The 17,772-nt window shown below is 41.5% G+C and overlaps 1 protein-coding gene across 8 annotated transcripts in view; it reads right to left on the reverse strand.

Moving 5' to 3' along the window:
* SATB1 (SATB homeobox 1) overlaps nt 1-17,772 on the reverse strand; it is a 93,961-nt gene that overhangs the window by 65,930 nt on the left and 10,259 nt on the right. For 4 of the 8 annotated variants that reach the window (XM_056335325.1, XM_056335316.1, XM_056335321.1 and 1 more), the window contains exons 2-4: nt 5,627-5,862; nt 1,632-1,808; nt 673-799 (exon numbers count right to left, since the gene is read on the reverse strand). In XM_056335325.1, the coding sequence (XP_056191300.1) occupies nt 673-799; nt 1,632-1,808; nt 5,627-5,837 (515 nt within the window). In that variant the 5' untranslated portion in view covers nt 5,838-5,862. Of the gene's footprint in view, nt 1-672; nt 800-1,631; nt 1,809-2,445; nt 2,667-3,803; nt 3,950-5,626; nt 5,863-8,632; nt 8,703-8,794; nt 9,274-17,772 lie in introns of those variants that run through there. The other 4 variants (XM_056335319.1, XM_056335323.1, XM_056335317.1 and 1 more) reach the window with 4 other exon arrangements.

Genomic DNA, 17,772 nt, shown 5'->3' on the forward strand with positions numbered 1-17,772 from the left:
AACATTCCTTTAAGACAGACAGATTTCATTTTGCGCATCAAGCAGATGCATCTGGAGATTGCTCTCGGTCTCCTGATTGTTCCGATTAGTTAATTACTTTATACAACACATCTGCTGTATTGATGCATGAATTATACATCAGCTGCATGTGGCGACTATTTTTTCATGTTACTTCTACCTTCCTGCTCTGATGCGCTTGGTAAAACAATTTAAGGTGTAATGCTTTCTCACGACTGATCATGAAAAGCATTAATATATTAACCATTTTTTTCTTTTTTGTTACCATGAAATTTAAGAACCTAGATGGCAACAATAAGTGTGAGCAAGTCATTCTTTTACAAAATGCACACAGATGGTACTGTTCATGATATGCAAAAATATTTTTCTCTTAAGTAAACTTTATGTAAAATGCCTTCTTGTAATGCATCATTTAATTGACTAAAATGCAATATAGTTTTAATGAGATATCCAAAGAAAATCTATGTATCAGAGCTATAAAAGTTTTCTGCAATAGTATACTGTAAGTTAAAGAAGAATTAGAGTAACTAAAAAGGAATTTAGATAAGCCTTTGTGCTTTGAGCAGACAGCACAGTGGGAATTAAATACAAGCAATATTAACAGTAAGAGCAGACAAGTAACAGTTCACGTCCCAGAACTGGTATGCAGCTTACCTGTGTAACTGGATTTTCAGTGTGACCACATGATACACATCTTGCAGCATGTCTGCTACTGTAGCATCAGGGGCATCTGTCACATAGGAGAGTGGAACTGGATTCCACTTCCCAACCTGGATAAGCCCTGTGGGATTTTTGTTTTTTGACGGGAGGGGGAGTGGGCAAGAAAGACAGGAAAAATTGAAAAAAGTAATTTACCTGTTAATTCCTAGGGGCAAAAGAAATCTCTGACTTTAACAAGATCACCACCTTTGTTTCTAGCCTCTTAAATCCGGCAAAACAAAAGACCACCACCACCCAAAACCCCCACCCACACACTGCCAAGGATATGTGTTATCTATATTATGAAATTATACAAATGCACTACAGTAGAGATTTTTTTTAATATGTATATAAGTGTATTTTCCTAAGTTCCCATGAATTCAACAGGACATGATATAATAGTTAGCATCCCTCTTAATAAATTAGAAAGGATTTTGCAATGTAAGGACTGTGTACATAAAAACCCCACAACTTTGCAGTCTATAAAATCATCAGGAACAAAATACAAGAAACAGAGCTAGATATTCAGTCATAAATGCAAGTTGACTCTCAACAGTCCATCTGCTCAAATATGCTTTACACTTCCTTGTGGATCCTCAGTGGAGCAGATTATTAAGGTCAATAAGCATACTAATGATTCAGTCAAAGTCTTTTTTTTTCTTTAAACAAAAACACAAAAAAAAACCCACCAAAAAAAACACCCAACCAAAGAAAAAGAATTTACCTCCACATTCCCCATGAACAAAACATGTACTAACTAAACAAAATACATTAAGGAAAAAAGAAATCAGAGATAGAATCTGCAAGAAGTTTAAGTAGTAAAACCTGCATCACATTCCTGAAGGAAATCCTGCCCCTCCCCCAAGACCGCACAAAAAACATAATTCATCGTACAATTTCATAATCTTATTTACCTTTTGCTTGGGCAGCAGAGCTGTGAGAATATCCAAGTGATAGCAATGCCATTTCAATCAGTTGGTTGAAAAGCATATCCTTCCTCACCAACACAAATTCTGCATGCTCCTCCTTTGAATCATATTCAATGGCATTTTCATAATGTTCCACTACACAGAAAACTGGAAGCATACTTCCTATAAAAAAAAATTAAATTTAACGTATTAAACTTGAGTTATAGTAGAGTAGGTGGGTCTATACAGCATTATGTAAATAAAACCTGTACGAACAGGCACAGGAAGCATCAAGAATCATCACAAATATTTGATAAACATATTCCCCGAGTCCTTTCCCCTCACCCTCCCTAAAAAACAGAAAGTTCTACAAAACATACATCTCTGAAAAGCAGAAATGCCAATTTATCTCGCTTGATCAGATAGAGATTTAAAGAATTACCTTCTATAGAAATAACAAGGTTGACTGAAGAGAAGTTGATTCTCTCTGTCCTGCCTGATTTGTTGTGAGTAGCAGGCAGCATGAGAACCTAAATACATACTGCAGATGTCTTCACTGTAAGCCATTTTAGTACCAGCTACATAATTTTGTGCGTTAACATTAAAACTTTCTTAGCCCTGCCAAAAATATTTAATTGCCTTCAACATCAACAACAAATCACCTTGTGTGTCATACATTCACTCTGAAAAGAGTACACAAGGAAACAAGGCAAAAGTTAACACTAATTCGTGCTTCATTCACTGAGTGCACTTGAGCACTACTTTCACTCGCATCTTTAAGAATCAAATCATGATTTCAATGCCATTTTAAGAAGCGTACCTGCAGTTCACGCTTTTTTTGTTGTTGTTGTTGCTGCTGCTGTTGTTGCCTCCTGCCCTTTACATTCCACTTTCTGGTATCCACTGCTATTTTGATATGCCTGAAAGTAATTACTAATTTCCAGTTTTGTAGCATCACACGACAAACCCTTCCCTATGTTGCACAGAATATTAAGCAAATAACCTTTTTCCTTTCCTTTTGCCTTTTTTTTTTTTGTTGTTGTTTTCATTTTTTTCCCCTCCCTTTTGACAACAGACAGAGAAGTAACAAATGACTTGAGTTGTTTTGGGGACAAAGTCTCTCCCAGCAATCAGATTCCTAGACCTTGTGAAAACCCCTCCCAGCCTCCCAGCCGGACACCGATGACACGATGACCTCGGACCCGCCGTTTTAGGCCCCGGTCCTGTCTCACTGGCTCCAGCAGCACAGGTTAGGATCTCTTAATGATGGAAAGCAAAAGGGTTAAAAGCAGATGTACAGAACTGTCTTATGGCAGCCTGCCAGAGGGGTATCATCTTTAGCATAAATGATGACAAGGGTTATTTTAACAGGGCACCCAGGAACTCCAATTAGTCCTACAATGTTAATGCCTCTATAACCACTGCCCTCTGGACTTACGGAAACCTCCTAACCTGCTAAGGTGCACCAGACGTGCTGTAGTCTGAAAAGAAGATTTACTCTTGACAACAGATAAATGCTTTAAGACCGAGACTGTTGACTTGTGCTCTAATGTATAGCGAAAAATCACGATAAAAAAAGATACCTCTTAAGCACGTATATTTAAACTACATCTGTTCACCAGAGAGTCAATCCCTGGCAAACAAACCCCTTCAGGCTTGCTTGGAAAAGCTCACAAACTCACTCCAGTTTGCCCAATAGGCTCAGCATGAAAGACAAGACTAAAAGCTTGCCAATATTTATGTAGTGCAGGAAGGAGCTTTTTTTTTTTTTTTTGTCCTGTTTTTTCAAAACCTAAGTGAGCCTGGTCAGGAAGGGAGAGAAGACCAAAGCAAAAACAGTACATGCAAATTGGCGATTTCTTCATTGGTTTTAATTAAGCTGTGGAGAGCTTTCTAAAGCACACACACGCTTCATCTGCAAAAAGGTGGTGCGGGTGTTCCCCCCCCCCCCCCTTCCAGGCTCTCACAATTGATGTTTGACCTACTACCATCTGACTCAGAGTAAGGGTTCAAAATTCTTAAGTAGTTTCACAGTTAATACCCGAAGATGAAGTGTAAACAAAGCTTCATTTTAACAAACAGTGCAGATACACTCAAAAACAGCTAAAGCTTATTTGTTTTTCCCCTTATCAGTTCCTACAAATTAAGCCATGATCAGACACAAAACTAGCAACGCACAGGTACTTAGCTGCATATCAGCACACTTTTTGCCAGGGACACAGTCTCTTGAGTTGCAGCATTCTGGAAAATGTGGTACTTTAAACAACACGGGAGAACCTTCTGGCCAAATTGTGATGTACAGCGTAGATTATCAGAGGTGGATCCTGGTAGTGCGACACAGGTATCATCTGACTACAAATCAAGCCACTAAATCTTTTAGCAAACTGTCACTAGTGTCCTTCTGTTAATGTGAAAAATGTTATACAGGAGAGCACAATCTCAGCTGGCTGATCACTCCTGCTAGTACTTGGCAAGACTTCCAAGTGCAGCAACTTCATAACCTTCTAGTATTAAAGGGGAGAGCATTGGTCAGTGCTTGCTGCTAAAAATACAGAATGATTTAAACCTGAAGGCAGTGTTAGAGCTTTTGCTGAAGGTTTACGAGTCTGTGTAAACAGCACGTCTGCCATAAGGAGCGGTGAAGTCTGTAGAATCCTTGTCTAAAACTGTCCTGGCATTAAAGTTTGCTGTGCAAATATCACATAATACCAGAGACAGCTGAAATCTCCTATTTAGGAATTTATGGAACTTATATGTTTGCAGGCGTCAGAAAGTCCTTTTTATATAGCCCCACTGCTTCACTGTACAATGTTAATGCACTCTGCTTGAAAAGCCATAATAAATTATATTTTTAATGCTCTTACCCTGGCTTTCTTAAGATGCATACATTCTTGGCAAACAATCAATAAATAGGGTAATCATGAGCAGAGGCCAAAGAATTTGCTGAAGTGCTGTTTTTCCATTTTTAATAGATAAAGATCTAACAATACGGACTGCTGTGTCTGTTCATTTCAGGATCAATATATTCTTTGTTTTCACCAAACCAAGGAAAAAATAAATGATTGTACGATAAATGTTATGCATCAGACACAATGAAATTCCACTGCCTTCTAACTTTGTGCATTTAATAGTCTTGGTTGCATTTTGCACTTTGCTTAGCAAATGCAAGAAAAATCTGGACTATAAACATACACCGATTATACTAAGGAAAGTAGAGGCTGTTTTAAAACAAATGCCAAATTACTTGCAGCGTATTTTGATTTAAATTAGCAAGCCTGCAGGACATGGTCAAAAAGACTTACACATTTTGAGAAGCAAAATTTATAGATAATCGTCCATTAAAAGTATTTTCAGTGCAAACAAAAGCCATCCATATATAAACATCAATGATTCTAAATGTGCCTTTTCCTTGTGTAAATGTCTAATTACAGCAAACCAGCCACTGAAAAATATGACACCCAAGTTGTTCATTGTTCAATAATGAATTGTACTTAAGAAAATAAACTGCAAAGATTGACATCATAAATGACTTTTCCAATGTGATACCTAAAGATTTACACTCCCTCCTTTAAACCAACTTGCAACTGTTATGGAAATACTGCTGCCCTTCCAAGCTTGGACCATCATTAAGAGGGAAGGCAAAATTTGTTTTGGGGGTTCGGTATTTACTCTTAGATATTTTTGCGTTTCCTAGCCCAACACCTACTCAAAGAATTAATGCATTACATTACTTCTATTTCAATGTAGGAATTTGCTTTAATCAGGGCAGCTAGCCTTTACCTTAACAAAAATCAGACTCCACCCTGTAAAGCAAGATGCTCCACCCAAGCATGAAGCTTACATTTCCCAAATGTGATTTATATCAGAGTTGGGAATATATAGTATTTTAGAATGGAGATTTAATCCTGAAATATAAATGAAGTAGAGTCTGCAAAAGTATGCTTTCCCCAAAAAATATTATCATCCATATTTCTCCAATGCAGAATTATCAAAAGTGTTACCTTTTCTAATATTAGTTTTCATCAGGTGTCCAGAGTGTTTTAAAGGCACTCCTTGCATTTTAGTTCCTGTACTTCCAAGTCTTCCTCTTCCTAATGGGCTCCCATTCTGTTCCAAGCGCGCAATTTTGGCTGGTGGACCCTTCGGATCGCTTACATTGTTAGACATTTCTGAATGTTCTTTCCCCTGAGTTGCCTCGTTCAAATGATCCATACTCAGTCCCGCCTCTAAAGATCACCTGCCATGATTCAAAAAAAAAAAAAAATATATGTTGTACACGTGTGCGCATATGTATACGTATACAGCCTGCACATGTACAGAGATATATATGTATCATAAGCTCACAAAGAAGAATAAATAACTATTTTAACTGGAAAGAAGATGCCTTTTTTAAAAGAAACAAACTTACTCTCCAAAAATGACCTCATACCCCAGTTTACAGAGAGATCGCATCATAATCGGGTGGAATTATTTCTTAAAAGCCAACCAGAGTACCCTTCAAAAAAAAAATAATCTTCAGAGATATTCTATTAAATCTGAGAGAGACTAAGACTCATCTAAACAATGATGATTGTCAAGGTATGTGCTCCAACACAGCTATTGTTACAAATCTCACAGAAAGGTCTGTTATTAATCCCGGGTGTTTTTAATATGTTAAGAGGAAGAGAGAGAAAGAAAAAGATTCTAGTGAGATATTTCTCAATCTATTTGATTAAAAAAAAATGGATGCACAACAATAGAGAGACTGTTAAAACTTTAGTTGAGGGAGCAACAGATTTATCAGAGATGTAGGAAATTGTTCATTTACAATTCCTTCCCCCCCCCCCCCCCCCCCCCCTTAAAAATAGAAGTTAGAGGATAATTTAACTTCGGAAACCAGTGGCGGGATATGGTTGCTTTTGAGTTTCCTAACCAATGCTATACGAAGAGTTTATCAACTTTGCAAAGTTCAAAATATGTCTATGAAATTTTTCAGATGTTAAGCTTTAAGTGTTAAATGGAGTAATTTATTGAATTAAAAAAAATAATTGAGAAGAGCAGAGAGCATCTCACAAAACATAATGCTGGGAAAAACCCCACAATTTCTACAGCACTTTTGAAGCCCTTAAATATATTTAAAAAAAAAATACCAACCAAACCTGGGGGATGATAGCTTACGTGTTGGCACAGCTATTTGAAACCAAAACCCAGCAGTATTTTCAATAGCAAATTAAGGAAAGCTATATGTTAGCATGCTTATATTACCCTTTTTATAAACTTTTTAAACCTCCGTCCACGAATAACGATTCCAGTTAAATCACTAAAAATCTCCCAAGCCTAGAACGTAATGGATTAAGTTTAGAGGATTTTTGTCTCTCATCAGAATCTGTTTTGCTAATTATACTAAAAAACCCAAACAAACAAACACCACCACCACCACCCCCCAAAAAAAAAATAAAATCTGTTGCTGAGAACTGAGACGTCTTTCTGGTTATGATTTCATTCCTCAATACTGTTGTGATTGTTAGGTGTTTCACCCTACTTTCTCTAACTGCGAAAGGTGTGACTACACTGGTAATTATGTTATGTATATAATATAATGACTAAGGACAGGTGACTAGACATAAGTTTATGAACTAATATTTACATTAGCAAGTAAAAATACTAATACTGGGGAAGTCACATTTAGAAAGACTGGTGTGAATCTGCTAATTGCTACTTTCTTTCAGTTGCCTAGTAATTCAATACATTTTCTGACATTTCATAGCAAAGCTATTAAAGCCTACACATCTTAGGATTTTTTTTAATATATTTCTCTGTCATCGGTATATATGCCAATGACAATTCTGTAAACTATTTTTTTCTTGTTTGAAAATCATGCTGCTTTTCCCCGATATGGTGAAGAAAGAGGTAATATATTAATCCGAACATTTACAAGCAACCTCAAGAATGCCACTGAATAGCTGAAGTTCAGAAAATCATTTTCCCTTATGCTGTAAGGTGACAGGCTAAGGTTTACCATTCATCTTGATCCCACCTGTTTTAGGTTGTGTGTCTCATTAACAGTAAACGTGCCTATTTTAGCCACTTTTCGAAAAGATTTTTTTTTTCGTTGTTTAGTGTGTTAACTGCAGCCTAAGCAAAGAATTGCAGATTCAAATCATTAACATCTTCCGATGTTTCTGATGATGCTAACACGCTATAAAGCTGCTTTTCCGAGACTGGTCTCTCTCAAGAATAAGAATGTTAACAAAAAGAGGAAAAAAGGGGGAGCGGGGGGAAGAGTAAAACCAAACCAAACAAAAATGCCTCAAACAAGAAAATCCTTGTCACTTTTGGCAACTTCAGAAGTACTCTAAGGCACTGAGATTCTTTGCTACAAAAAGTATCTAGTCATCATGAGTCAGAATCGCACTACATCATGTACAGTGAATAAAAGTGATAGAACGCAGTTAAGTTAATGCACTGACTACAACCAAAACATCAAATGGGTCATTTTTGCTTGGCCTGAGAATACCCACCCATCGGCATCCTTTCACCGCTTAGTCATCTTGTAAAAAGCTTTATGTTACAAAGCAAAATTACATGCACATAAAACACCTAATTTACTCATTTAAACTCCATGCCCAAGGCTAAAGTTCACTGAAACCTCAGTTTGGAATAGTGATGAGCAACAACCAGCGTGGCCTGCCCAGGGAGAGGGTTGCAGAGAGGAACTATCACCTCCGCCGGTTCCAGGCCAAGAGTTTCCCTGGGTTTCGCGTTTAGGCATCTCTCACAACTACAAGTTTTCATCACAGGCATTGAGAGAAGAGCACAATTTCAAGGCACAGTTTCCCAGAGACAGCGTACACACGTACGGGCACACCGCGCAATTTCTGAATGAGAGTCGGTGCGGTATCTCCTTTTGTCGCGACGTAACGCCACCGGTATTATATTATTTCTTTCTCTCCTCCTGAATCAGCCCCCTCCCCATGCCTTTCCCCTCCTCTTCCCTCCCTCCCTCCCCCATAAAAACCCATAATCACATTTGAGAGAGGCTCCGCACTTATCCGTTCCATATGGCTCTCACAATCCAGGCCAAGCTTTCCCTGTGACCTTTTAAAGAGACAAAGAAGCAAAGTACTTATCTAGAAACAGAAACACTGCAGTTTTCTGAGTGAAATTAGCAAAACCGACCCGAAACTCACCACTTCAAAACTTGACAGCATATAAATAACAAAAACAAAGGAGGTTTCCTTTGCAGCCCGGGTTCTTGAAGAGGAAGAAGTTCAAGACTGATGTTTTCTAGGTCCCCCCCTTTTTGGAGGGGGGGAGAGGGGGGGCAGCAGACCTGAGGACTACTTCCCCTAATATTCCCTTATTTTTTTCTTTTTTTTCTTGTTGCTATTTTCCTCTAGGCGGGGAGGGGCAAAAATAGATAGCGAGAAACAGAGTAGCCATGAGCAAAACCGGCAATGGACAAAAAATACAGATTAAATGTCTTTTGAGAAAGCCAGTTTTCGAGGTTTAGCAACGGAAGGAGCTGAAGATCAAATTGATCAGACAAGTGTAACGCTCAAAACAAGGAATTCATAACAATAATAAATAATAATAATAAAATAAAGTAGCAGGTTTAAATGGAGGTGGAGGGTGAATTAAGTCTAGCTATCCTTTCAAAAATAAAACCAATGCGTACAAAAGCAAGTGAGAAAGGGGGGTATTAAGAAAAAAAAAATAAAAATAAAAAAAAAAGGCAGCTTTTCTATCCAGTGTGAAGAGCAGAAAGTCTACTTCTAGGTTGTCACTTACACTATTATTCTCCAATAGGCACCCAGAGGAGCTGCACACACAGAAGGCGCCCGCTCCCCTCCCCCTCCGCAAAAATACACACCGTAACAGCCCCCAAACTTTCTGCGGAAACCTCAGCCCCAGAGATCGCTACTGAAGATTAAAAAAAAAAAAAAAAAAAAAAAAAAGTGCAGAGAAAACTGCAGGAAAAGGCACTAAAATGCCACTTTTAATCTCGCCTTTGCGGTCCGGGGAGGGGGGGGGGGGGGGGAGGGGGGGAAAAAAAGGCAGAGAGGACCTGTCTCCTCTCATTTACCGGGGGCTGTTGTGCGAGTGAGGGGGGAGAAAGGGAGCGAGAGAGGAGGGGAGAGAGAAAAAGAACAGAGGGGAGGAAGGAAACACACACAACAAGGCACAGCACCACCACTACAAAAAGTGACGAGGTTTCACTCCCTCCGAGTCCAAAACCGGGAGAAATTATAATTAAAAAAAAAAAAAAATATCCCAAACCTCTCTATTCAAAAACAAAAAAACCCAAACAAATAAAAAAACCCACCAAAACACAAAAAACTGGTTCTGCTTCTGCAAAGAAGAAAAAAAAAAAAAAAAAAAAAAAAAAAAAAAAAGGAAAATCTGGGAACTCCGAGAAGAGTTGCTCACAAGAAGGGGTAAAAAATACAAAATAGAAAGGTTGCAAAAAGCCAACAACAACAAAAACCAAGCCAGCAAAAACCCAATAATAATTGAAAAAGAATAATAATGGTAGGCTTTGTTTTTTTGTCTTTTTTTTTTTTTTTTTTTAATTCTCGTTTCCCCTGGCTGGCCGAGTATGGTTGTTATTTAGGCCGGTTTGGTGGTTGTTGCTGGATGTTACATGGATATACGTGTGTGTGTGTGTGTGTGTGTGTGTGTGTGCGTGTGTGTGTCCCCGGACGGAGCTGCCTTGCTCTGCTCTCTCCCCCCCTCCTCTCGCTCTCTCCCTCTCTCTCTGTTTCTGTCCCCATTAAATTATTACTTGACTCATCACTACTCCTCCTCCTCCTGCTGCTGCCGCCGCCGTCCCCTGCTCACAGCCTCCTCTCCTCCTCTCCGCTACCGCTCGCTGCCGCTGCTGCCGCTGCCGCTGCTTCTTCTTCCTCCTCCTCATTTTAATACAAAATAACACCGAGGCCACCGGCTTTTTTTTTTTTTTTTTTTTTTTTTTTTTTACAGCCCGAGACGGGAGGAGGACGCAGCCTCCCTGCTGCTGCCCGGAGCCCTTCCCCGGCGGCCCCGGATCATCCGACGCGTCCTGGGAGAGAGAGAGAAAGTGGCAGTGGAGGAGGAGGAGGAGGAGGAGGAGGAGGTGGTGGTGAAGGAGAGAGGCGGGGGGGGGAGGGGAGGTCGGCGGCGGGGGGGGGGGTGGGAAGCGGGGGGGTCGGGAGAGGAGAGGTGGCAAGGGGGACCGCAAGAAGGCGCGGGGAGGGGGCGCCGGGCCGGGGGGGCGGCCGCCGCCGGTAGGTGCGCGGGGGGGGCCGGGGGAAGAGGGCGTGCGGCTTCCGGGCGCGCACGAATTTGCAGCCAGCTGGGTGCGGGTGAGGCGGCCCTGGCTGCGCCGCGCACAATGCCCGCCGCCCCGCGCGCCCCGCGCCGGCCGCGCGCCCCCTGCGCGCACGCACGCACATGGCAGATGGGGCCTGCGGCGGAGGGGGCGAGCCGGCGGCAGCGCGGAGTGAGGGGGACCGGGGGGGGTGGCGAGGGGAAAGGGGGAGGGGGGGGAGGAGGAGGGGCGGGGGTGAAGGCTGAACAATATCCTGCCGGCGCGCCGAGCGCGCCGCGCCCGCGCAACCCCCGCCCCTCGGCGCAGAGACTGCGCGGGCCGCGCCGCGGCGGGCAGGTGCACGGCGGAGGCGGCGCGTTGCCCGGCCGGTGTCCGCGCCGGGGCCGGCGGGGGGGCCCGGGCCGCTCGGCCCCGCGCTGCCGCAGGTGGGGGCGCGGCGCGCCGCGGGGGCAGCCCCGGGCCGCCTGGGGGGCGAGGGCCGCCCGCCCCTGGCAGCGCGGAGGGGAAGGCGCAGCACAGGGCGCGCTGCCGGGCGGCGGCGGGGGCCGGGAGGCGCAGCCCCCGTTCCGCGCAGGGCACCGGCCGCCAGCCCCGGCGGGGTGAGGCGGGGGGCGCCGGGGCTGGCCACGTCGTGCGGCCGCGCACCCCGCGGTGGGCGCAGTAAGTCGCTCCGTGCTCCTGCGGTGAGGTGCTGCGGGCCGCCGCGCCGCGGGACGCTACGGAGCGGCCCCCGTGTCGCCTCTGCGGAGCGGGACCGACAGCCGCCTCTGGAAGGGGAACGCTGGAAGGTGCAAACGTATTGACAGAATAAATAAGTGCCAGACAGACATGACTTTTTCCCGTCATGCACTTGGGGGGGGGGGGGGGGAAAGTAACCCAACTAGACAAACTTGAAAGCAACAAGTTTGTACAAGCTACGAGATAAGCAAAAAATTAAACTTCTTTATTGATAAAATGAACAGTGTTTGAATATGCTACGTCGAAAAGGAAAGTTGCGTCAGCGACCAAAGGAAACGTGAATTATTGCACAGATAGGTAACGAAAATATTTGGGATAGTAACTTTTTAAAAAAACAAACAAACCACCAACAAAACCCAAATACACGCACACCCCCCATACCGAACTGCACACACAAACTTGAAGCAGCAGCAAGAGTAGGCAAGTGAGGAGGCTAATACTGGTTCTTTAATACACAAAACAGCATGGCCTCTGAACAAAGAAAAGGTGAATCAATAAATCTATGAAGAGCAAAATCATCGCATATTACTATAAAAGAAGAGGATTGCATTGAGACTAGGTAAAGAAACAAGCTGACGTTTACCAAAACGAGCACAAACAGCGTACAGGGCATGCAGGAAACAGAAAATGGTAATAGGGTGAAATACATGAAATATTTATCATATTCAGCAATGCACAAAATAGATTATAATCTCAGAAGCAAAGAAATGCGGCGCTTGAAAATGAATGTGTTACATAATGCTATTATTCACAGCGGAGCAAGTGGAGGTGGCGCACAGAGGAAACGTGAAAAGTTGTGCCTGGGTGGCATGTCCTGAGAAAGGTTACTAATACTGTTACCGAGAGTGAGGAGAAGGAAAAAAGAAAACCAACCAAGAAACATGTTTCACAAAGAAAAACAAGGGAAAATGTAGATGACATCTTCCATAACATATGATGAAGGGATAACTGTCTGGTGGGTTGTTTATTTAGAAACCAATCTTTTTTCCAACAAGACTGATTATTATTCAGTCCCTCTAAAGGGGGGGTGGGGGGTGCGCGCGGAAAAAGAGAGAATTATTATTTCCCAATACGTTCGAATACTTGGAGGAAAAACGGTGTTAAATTACTTGAATTCAAACTTTGCGGGCACAATGGAAAACACCAACATTGTATCCCTTGCCGTCCTTCTCTGGAAAGGGTGACACAGTGAACCTGAGCAGTGAGCAAGGCTGACCACTAAAGAGACTCGTGAAGGGTGAGCGTTTCAGCTGGCAGTATGCTGCCTGCAGTGTGATGGGAGAAAAGGACGTTCAAGATAATTTGAGAAATGCAGAGCTGATTAGAATTAGAGCAGATATTTAGAAATATGATTTGGAACAAGATTTGGGACTAAACCACCCGCGATTACAGGGTATGGCAATAACAAAAAAAACCAGAACAACAACAACAAAAGATTAAAATCTGTTCTAAAATAACTCGCTTTGGTGTTCATAAACCATTCCCTTCATGGTCAAAAAAAGCCCTTAAAATGTCCAGATTAAAACAAAGTGATTAATCTAAAAAGCAGAGACAGTGAATTAAAGGAGCAGGGAGATAACAATCTGATAATACAGGAGCACAGAAGGCCTAATAATGATATTATTACGCACACTAACCAAACACTGACAAACAAATATTCTGTTAATTATATAATCATGCATATGCTTCCTATGCTTGAGATAAATGATAATGGAATATAACTCTCTTCTTGAAACTGCATGTATGTACTAAACCCTATAAACTCCCTACAACATGGATTAATCTAATTCCCATATATCACTTATGCCTGGCAAAGTATTTACTACAGACTTGGAAAGCTCAGCGTGGAACCCTTGCTTTGACTAGAAAGTATGAATTACTGAAGGCTGCTACGTCTTGACGTATAGACAACCATCAGATATCTCTTATCAATACCAAACTACTTGGAATCAATTCAAGATACAGATATCTGGTTTTACATTTGTCCTATTCCAATTTGCACTTCACTGTGTCAACTTTGATATTAAAATGTTCCACTAGAATAAAGAGATTTATAATAAAAACATATATAAAGAACAGAAGATGAATAGATATTGTCATGGATACATACGCAGGCAATCATTTAAACACGCAGCAATAGTAACATCACATTTTTCATAGCTTCTAGTCAACATACAGCAGACAAATATACGCTTAATAAAGCTTATTAATCCTTAATAAAGTTGTTGCACTGTGTTTATGATACGAACATGCATTTTGCACCAGGTTGTGTTGAAATAAGACAAATACTTAAAAAGTTGGACTGTGTTTTTTCAACCCCCTGGTGAATTAACTCCTGAGTAGCAGTCTCAGTAGCTGAAAAACAAAACAAATTCTCCAGTGTGGCAGGCCGGCCGCCTCGGTGCTTCCTAAGGTCTCTATTCCAATCTTTTCTTGTTCAAAATAAATTAGGAAATACGGGCCCAAATCTTGAGGCTTGGCTTTTGTGCAATGCAAACAGAAATGACCTGGCAGCAAAGCAAAACCAGCATGGCTGTGTATTCTCTTTTATCAGATTTCTTGGGGGAGATCAGGCTGATTGGGTTTTATACATACGTACTTCTGACAACTCTGTGGCCATTCGGGCAACTTGTAAGCACCAGCCCATGCTGGAGGGGATGCAGAGCTGTGCAGCGGCAGCAGGACTGCTGGGAAACTCACTTCAGTGGGGATTTGAATGCATTTTCCCCACTGCGAGGGGCGATGCGTGCACGTTTATGGCTAATGGTAACTGCTGGACAGCAAAGCAATGAAAATACCAACCCACGGCTTCCTGAAGGTAAACACCTACGGCTAAAAGGTGGATGGCTTCCCGATGGGCTTGCGCCTAATTGCCACATGGGTTAGACAGAAGTGTGTGTGAAGGGGCATGCACCCTACTGCGCAAGCCTCAGCGTAGTCACCGCTGCAGTGCGGATGCAGTCCCCTGGCCCTACAAGTTCTGCACCTCTGAAGTTGTTTTTCATTCGCCTCTGACTGACTTCCCCTCCATTTTTCCCTGAACAATAGTTGCCTCACACCACTCAAACCCTGTGACCAACCTGCCTATGGCAATCTCAGCCTATGTACGACCCGAGAATCCGATGCACACTGATGCGAACTGCAGCATTCTGTGACATCCCCCACGCTGAACTCAAAAGTTGCATACCAACCTAGATTTTTTTGACTGCAACCTGCCCTAGCCTGGATAGGATGCCTGTCAAAAAGCAAAAGTGCTATGAAATGAAATTCATAGCACTGAAAGGCATCGCACACAAGCTGTCGTCCCCTCTCACATTTTGCATGAGCAATTTCTGCTCGTTTGTGTTCTCTCACACACGATGTCCTGAAACAGTTACGTAAAATGAATATTTAACTTACGATAGTCAGCTGTATTGAACTGCACTTAATTGCTTATGAAGTGAAGTAAATTATCCTTACCATATTCGTCAGAGGTGAAAAACCTACATATATGGCTACATGTAGTGCATTCATTAGTTTACAGACCCCAAATCCCTTGGAAAGTATCAGGTACCTACACAGTGTCCCATGGTGCAGCATTTTGTAGTTGGATGTCTCAGCTAGCTTGCAGATATGTAAAATCATATACAAACAGACATCTCCCTATTGATTGCCTCTGTGACGAGGCTCGTTTACTCCTGCAAACGTTTTCTGCAGTGTATTTCAATCATGGAATCTTTTTAAAAATAGAGTTGAATCAGAATATGCAAAATGTGGTTTTGGATAAAACAAGTTACTTTTAGCAAACCACTGCACCATTTTACACAAGTCCCTTTCATAGCTCTATGTCTATTTTGACTAAGATGCTTGTACAACCGAAGGAAATACATACATTTGCTGATATGGCCCCAACAGCCATTTCAGTTTGCCCCTTCGTGCCAAATGAGTCACGGAGCGGCAAAATGCTGGAAGAAAAATATGAAGTAAAACTCAACAAAACTGTTTGGCACGATGAAGTGAAGGGTGAACATGACTGCTAATGAGAATAGAGAGTCTTTCATCTCTGGCTGCCATGAGAAATCCTAGCTGGTTGAAATTCTAATAGACAGGTGTCCACTTTCCCACAAAAGACCACACCAATGAATATTAATGGTTAATCACATAAATTTTACTCTGTACTTAGCTGCACAGGCTCTGCCTGGTACGTGAACACTCTGAATTCACTTCCTAAATGAACATGCATTGCAACTTCCACAAACATTATCTACACATTATTTAATATAAACCAATATTTTTGACGACTATGGATTTCAGAACTACTTCAAATAAAAAGCTTCAACTTCCAAAAAAGTGTTTTGTGGACTGTATCCTCTTCCATCCATAACAGCAGACTAGATCCTTGATGAGTCATGCTTGTAATTTCCATGTGGTAGCTACAGCCAACTGCTTCCACAAAAAAGACCAAATAAAGAAAACGCAATAGAACTTTATATAATAATATTTAATGCAATTAGGCAGCTGGAAGAAAGGAGGAAAGTGGCATTTTAGGATGAGCCAAGTTACCTGTGTCATAAGTGTATGTTCAGCAGCTCACTAATTTCACGGCTTTCTCCCCAGAGGTATAATTTTTAGGCCTATCGTGTGAAGATGTTTAATGTGGAACACTGGACATGGGACATGGGGGAGGTGAAAAAAAGAATGGTTCCTGTTAAACCCCTGATCGCTACAGTGCTAGGTAACTCCTAGTCATGAAATGGACATACAATTGTTACCTAAAGGAAGAGTTAGTGATAAGCAGTTATTTTAGCAATGTGTCTGAATAGAAACTCTATTAATTGAATAGCATGTGAGCCATGATCCCCAGACACATAAATCTGTAGTTTCATTTTTTTTAACTTGTTAAAAGCAATGTTACACCAAGTTATCTCTAAAGTGGTTGCAACCTTGTTGACTAATTCCGCTTCTCTTTCCTTTCCCAAATCCTCTTCCATCACATCCAACAACTGCATTTCTTTCCCGGTCAAGAAAAAAAAAAAAAAAGGATGCTTTTAGGAATACGGAAGTTTCATCCAGCAGTTCTGGGTGAGGATGAATTTCACACAGCCCAAGCAAAGCTGTCCATTATGGTAGAAAACAGTCCGAACCCCTGTGGTTAGCACTACAGAGGATTATTCAAGCATTATTAGCTAGAGCTTAGATGCTCATGCTGTCAAGCTGAAACCACAGTGACTTGTTACATAGAAATACCTAATCAACGGGGACAACCACCTTTTTCTTTTACTTGATAGTATGAAAAAAATCTACTGATAAAAATTGAAAACATGGAAGAATTCTAGTCTGAGGAAATGGTTAGAACTGATTGATGACTTGAACTATGTCAAACTTTCATTATGAAACCCAAAACCACATGAAATGTCCTGTTTCCAGTTTCACTGTTAACTCAGAACTCTGCCCAGGTTCTACTACACTTTTTCTAAGGTTCAAAACCTTTTAAATAACACTGTGCATCTAATTACAGCCAAACTTGACAGAAGTCAATATGCATTGTACATAAAATACATGCAAAATGTGTGGTTTTGGTGTAAAACAAATTGAAAGTTGGTGGTTTAGGCCGAATTTGCTTTTTCTTCTAGGGCTGGTTCCAATCTCAAACTCAGATGATTCCACAATAAGGAAGACTGAATGCACGAGTTTTTCACAGTTCTTTTCAGGAAGAAGTACCTGTTAATACACAGGCACTAACATAAAAAAAGGTTTAGCATATACAATGTCACTAACCTTGAAGGTCACTTACACATGCGTCAGGGAATGCTTTCTTTAAATGCAAACACCAGGCAAAAACAAGTCACTCCAAAATGTTACTCTAAGTACCCCATAAATGTTCAATATTAAAAAAAAAAAAACAACCAACAAAAACAAAGAACAGGAAAAAAAAACCCAAAACCAAAAGGGGGGCAAGGGGGGATTAACGAAAATGTATTCAAGTATTTAACGTATCTATTTGCTAAAACAACTACATTTCTAGATATCCTGCTAAGTAGCTCTAACGGAAACAAACTGAGATGGAGAACAGCAGTTGGGAACCCGCTAGATTACAATATTTTTAGGGCAAAATGAGGTTAATATTTATGATAGTTCATT

This window comes from Falco biarmicus, chromosome 4 (genome assembly GCF_023638135.1).
Source record: "Falco biarmicus isolate bFalBia1 chromosome 4, bFalBia1.pri, whole genome shotgun sequence".
NCBI classification, from domain to species: Eukaryota; Metazoa; Chordata; class Aves; order Falconiformes; family Falconidae; genus Falco; species Falco biarmicus.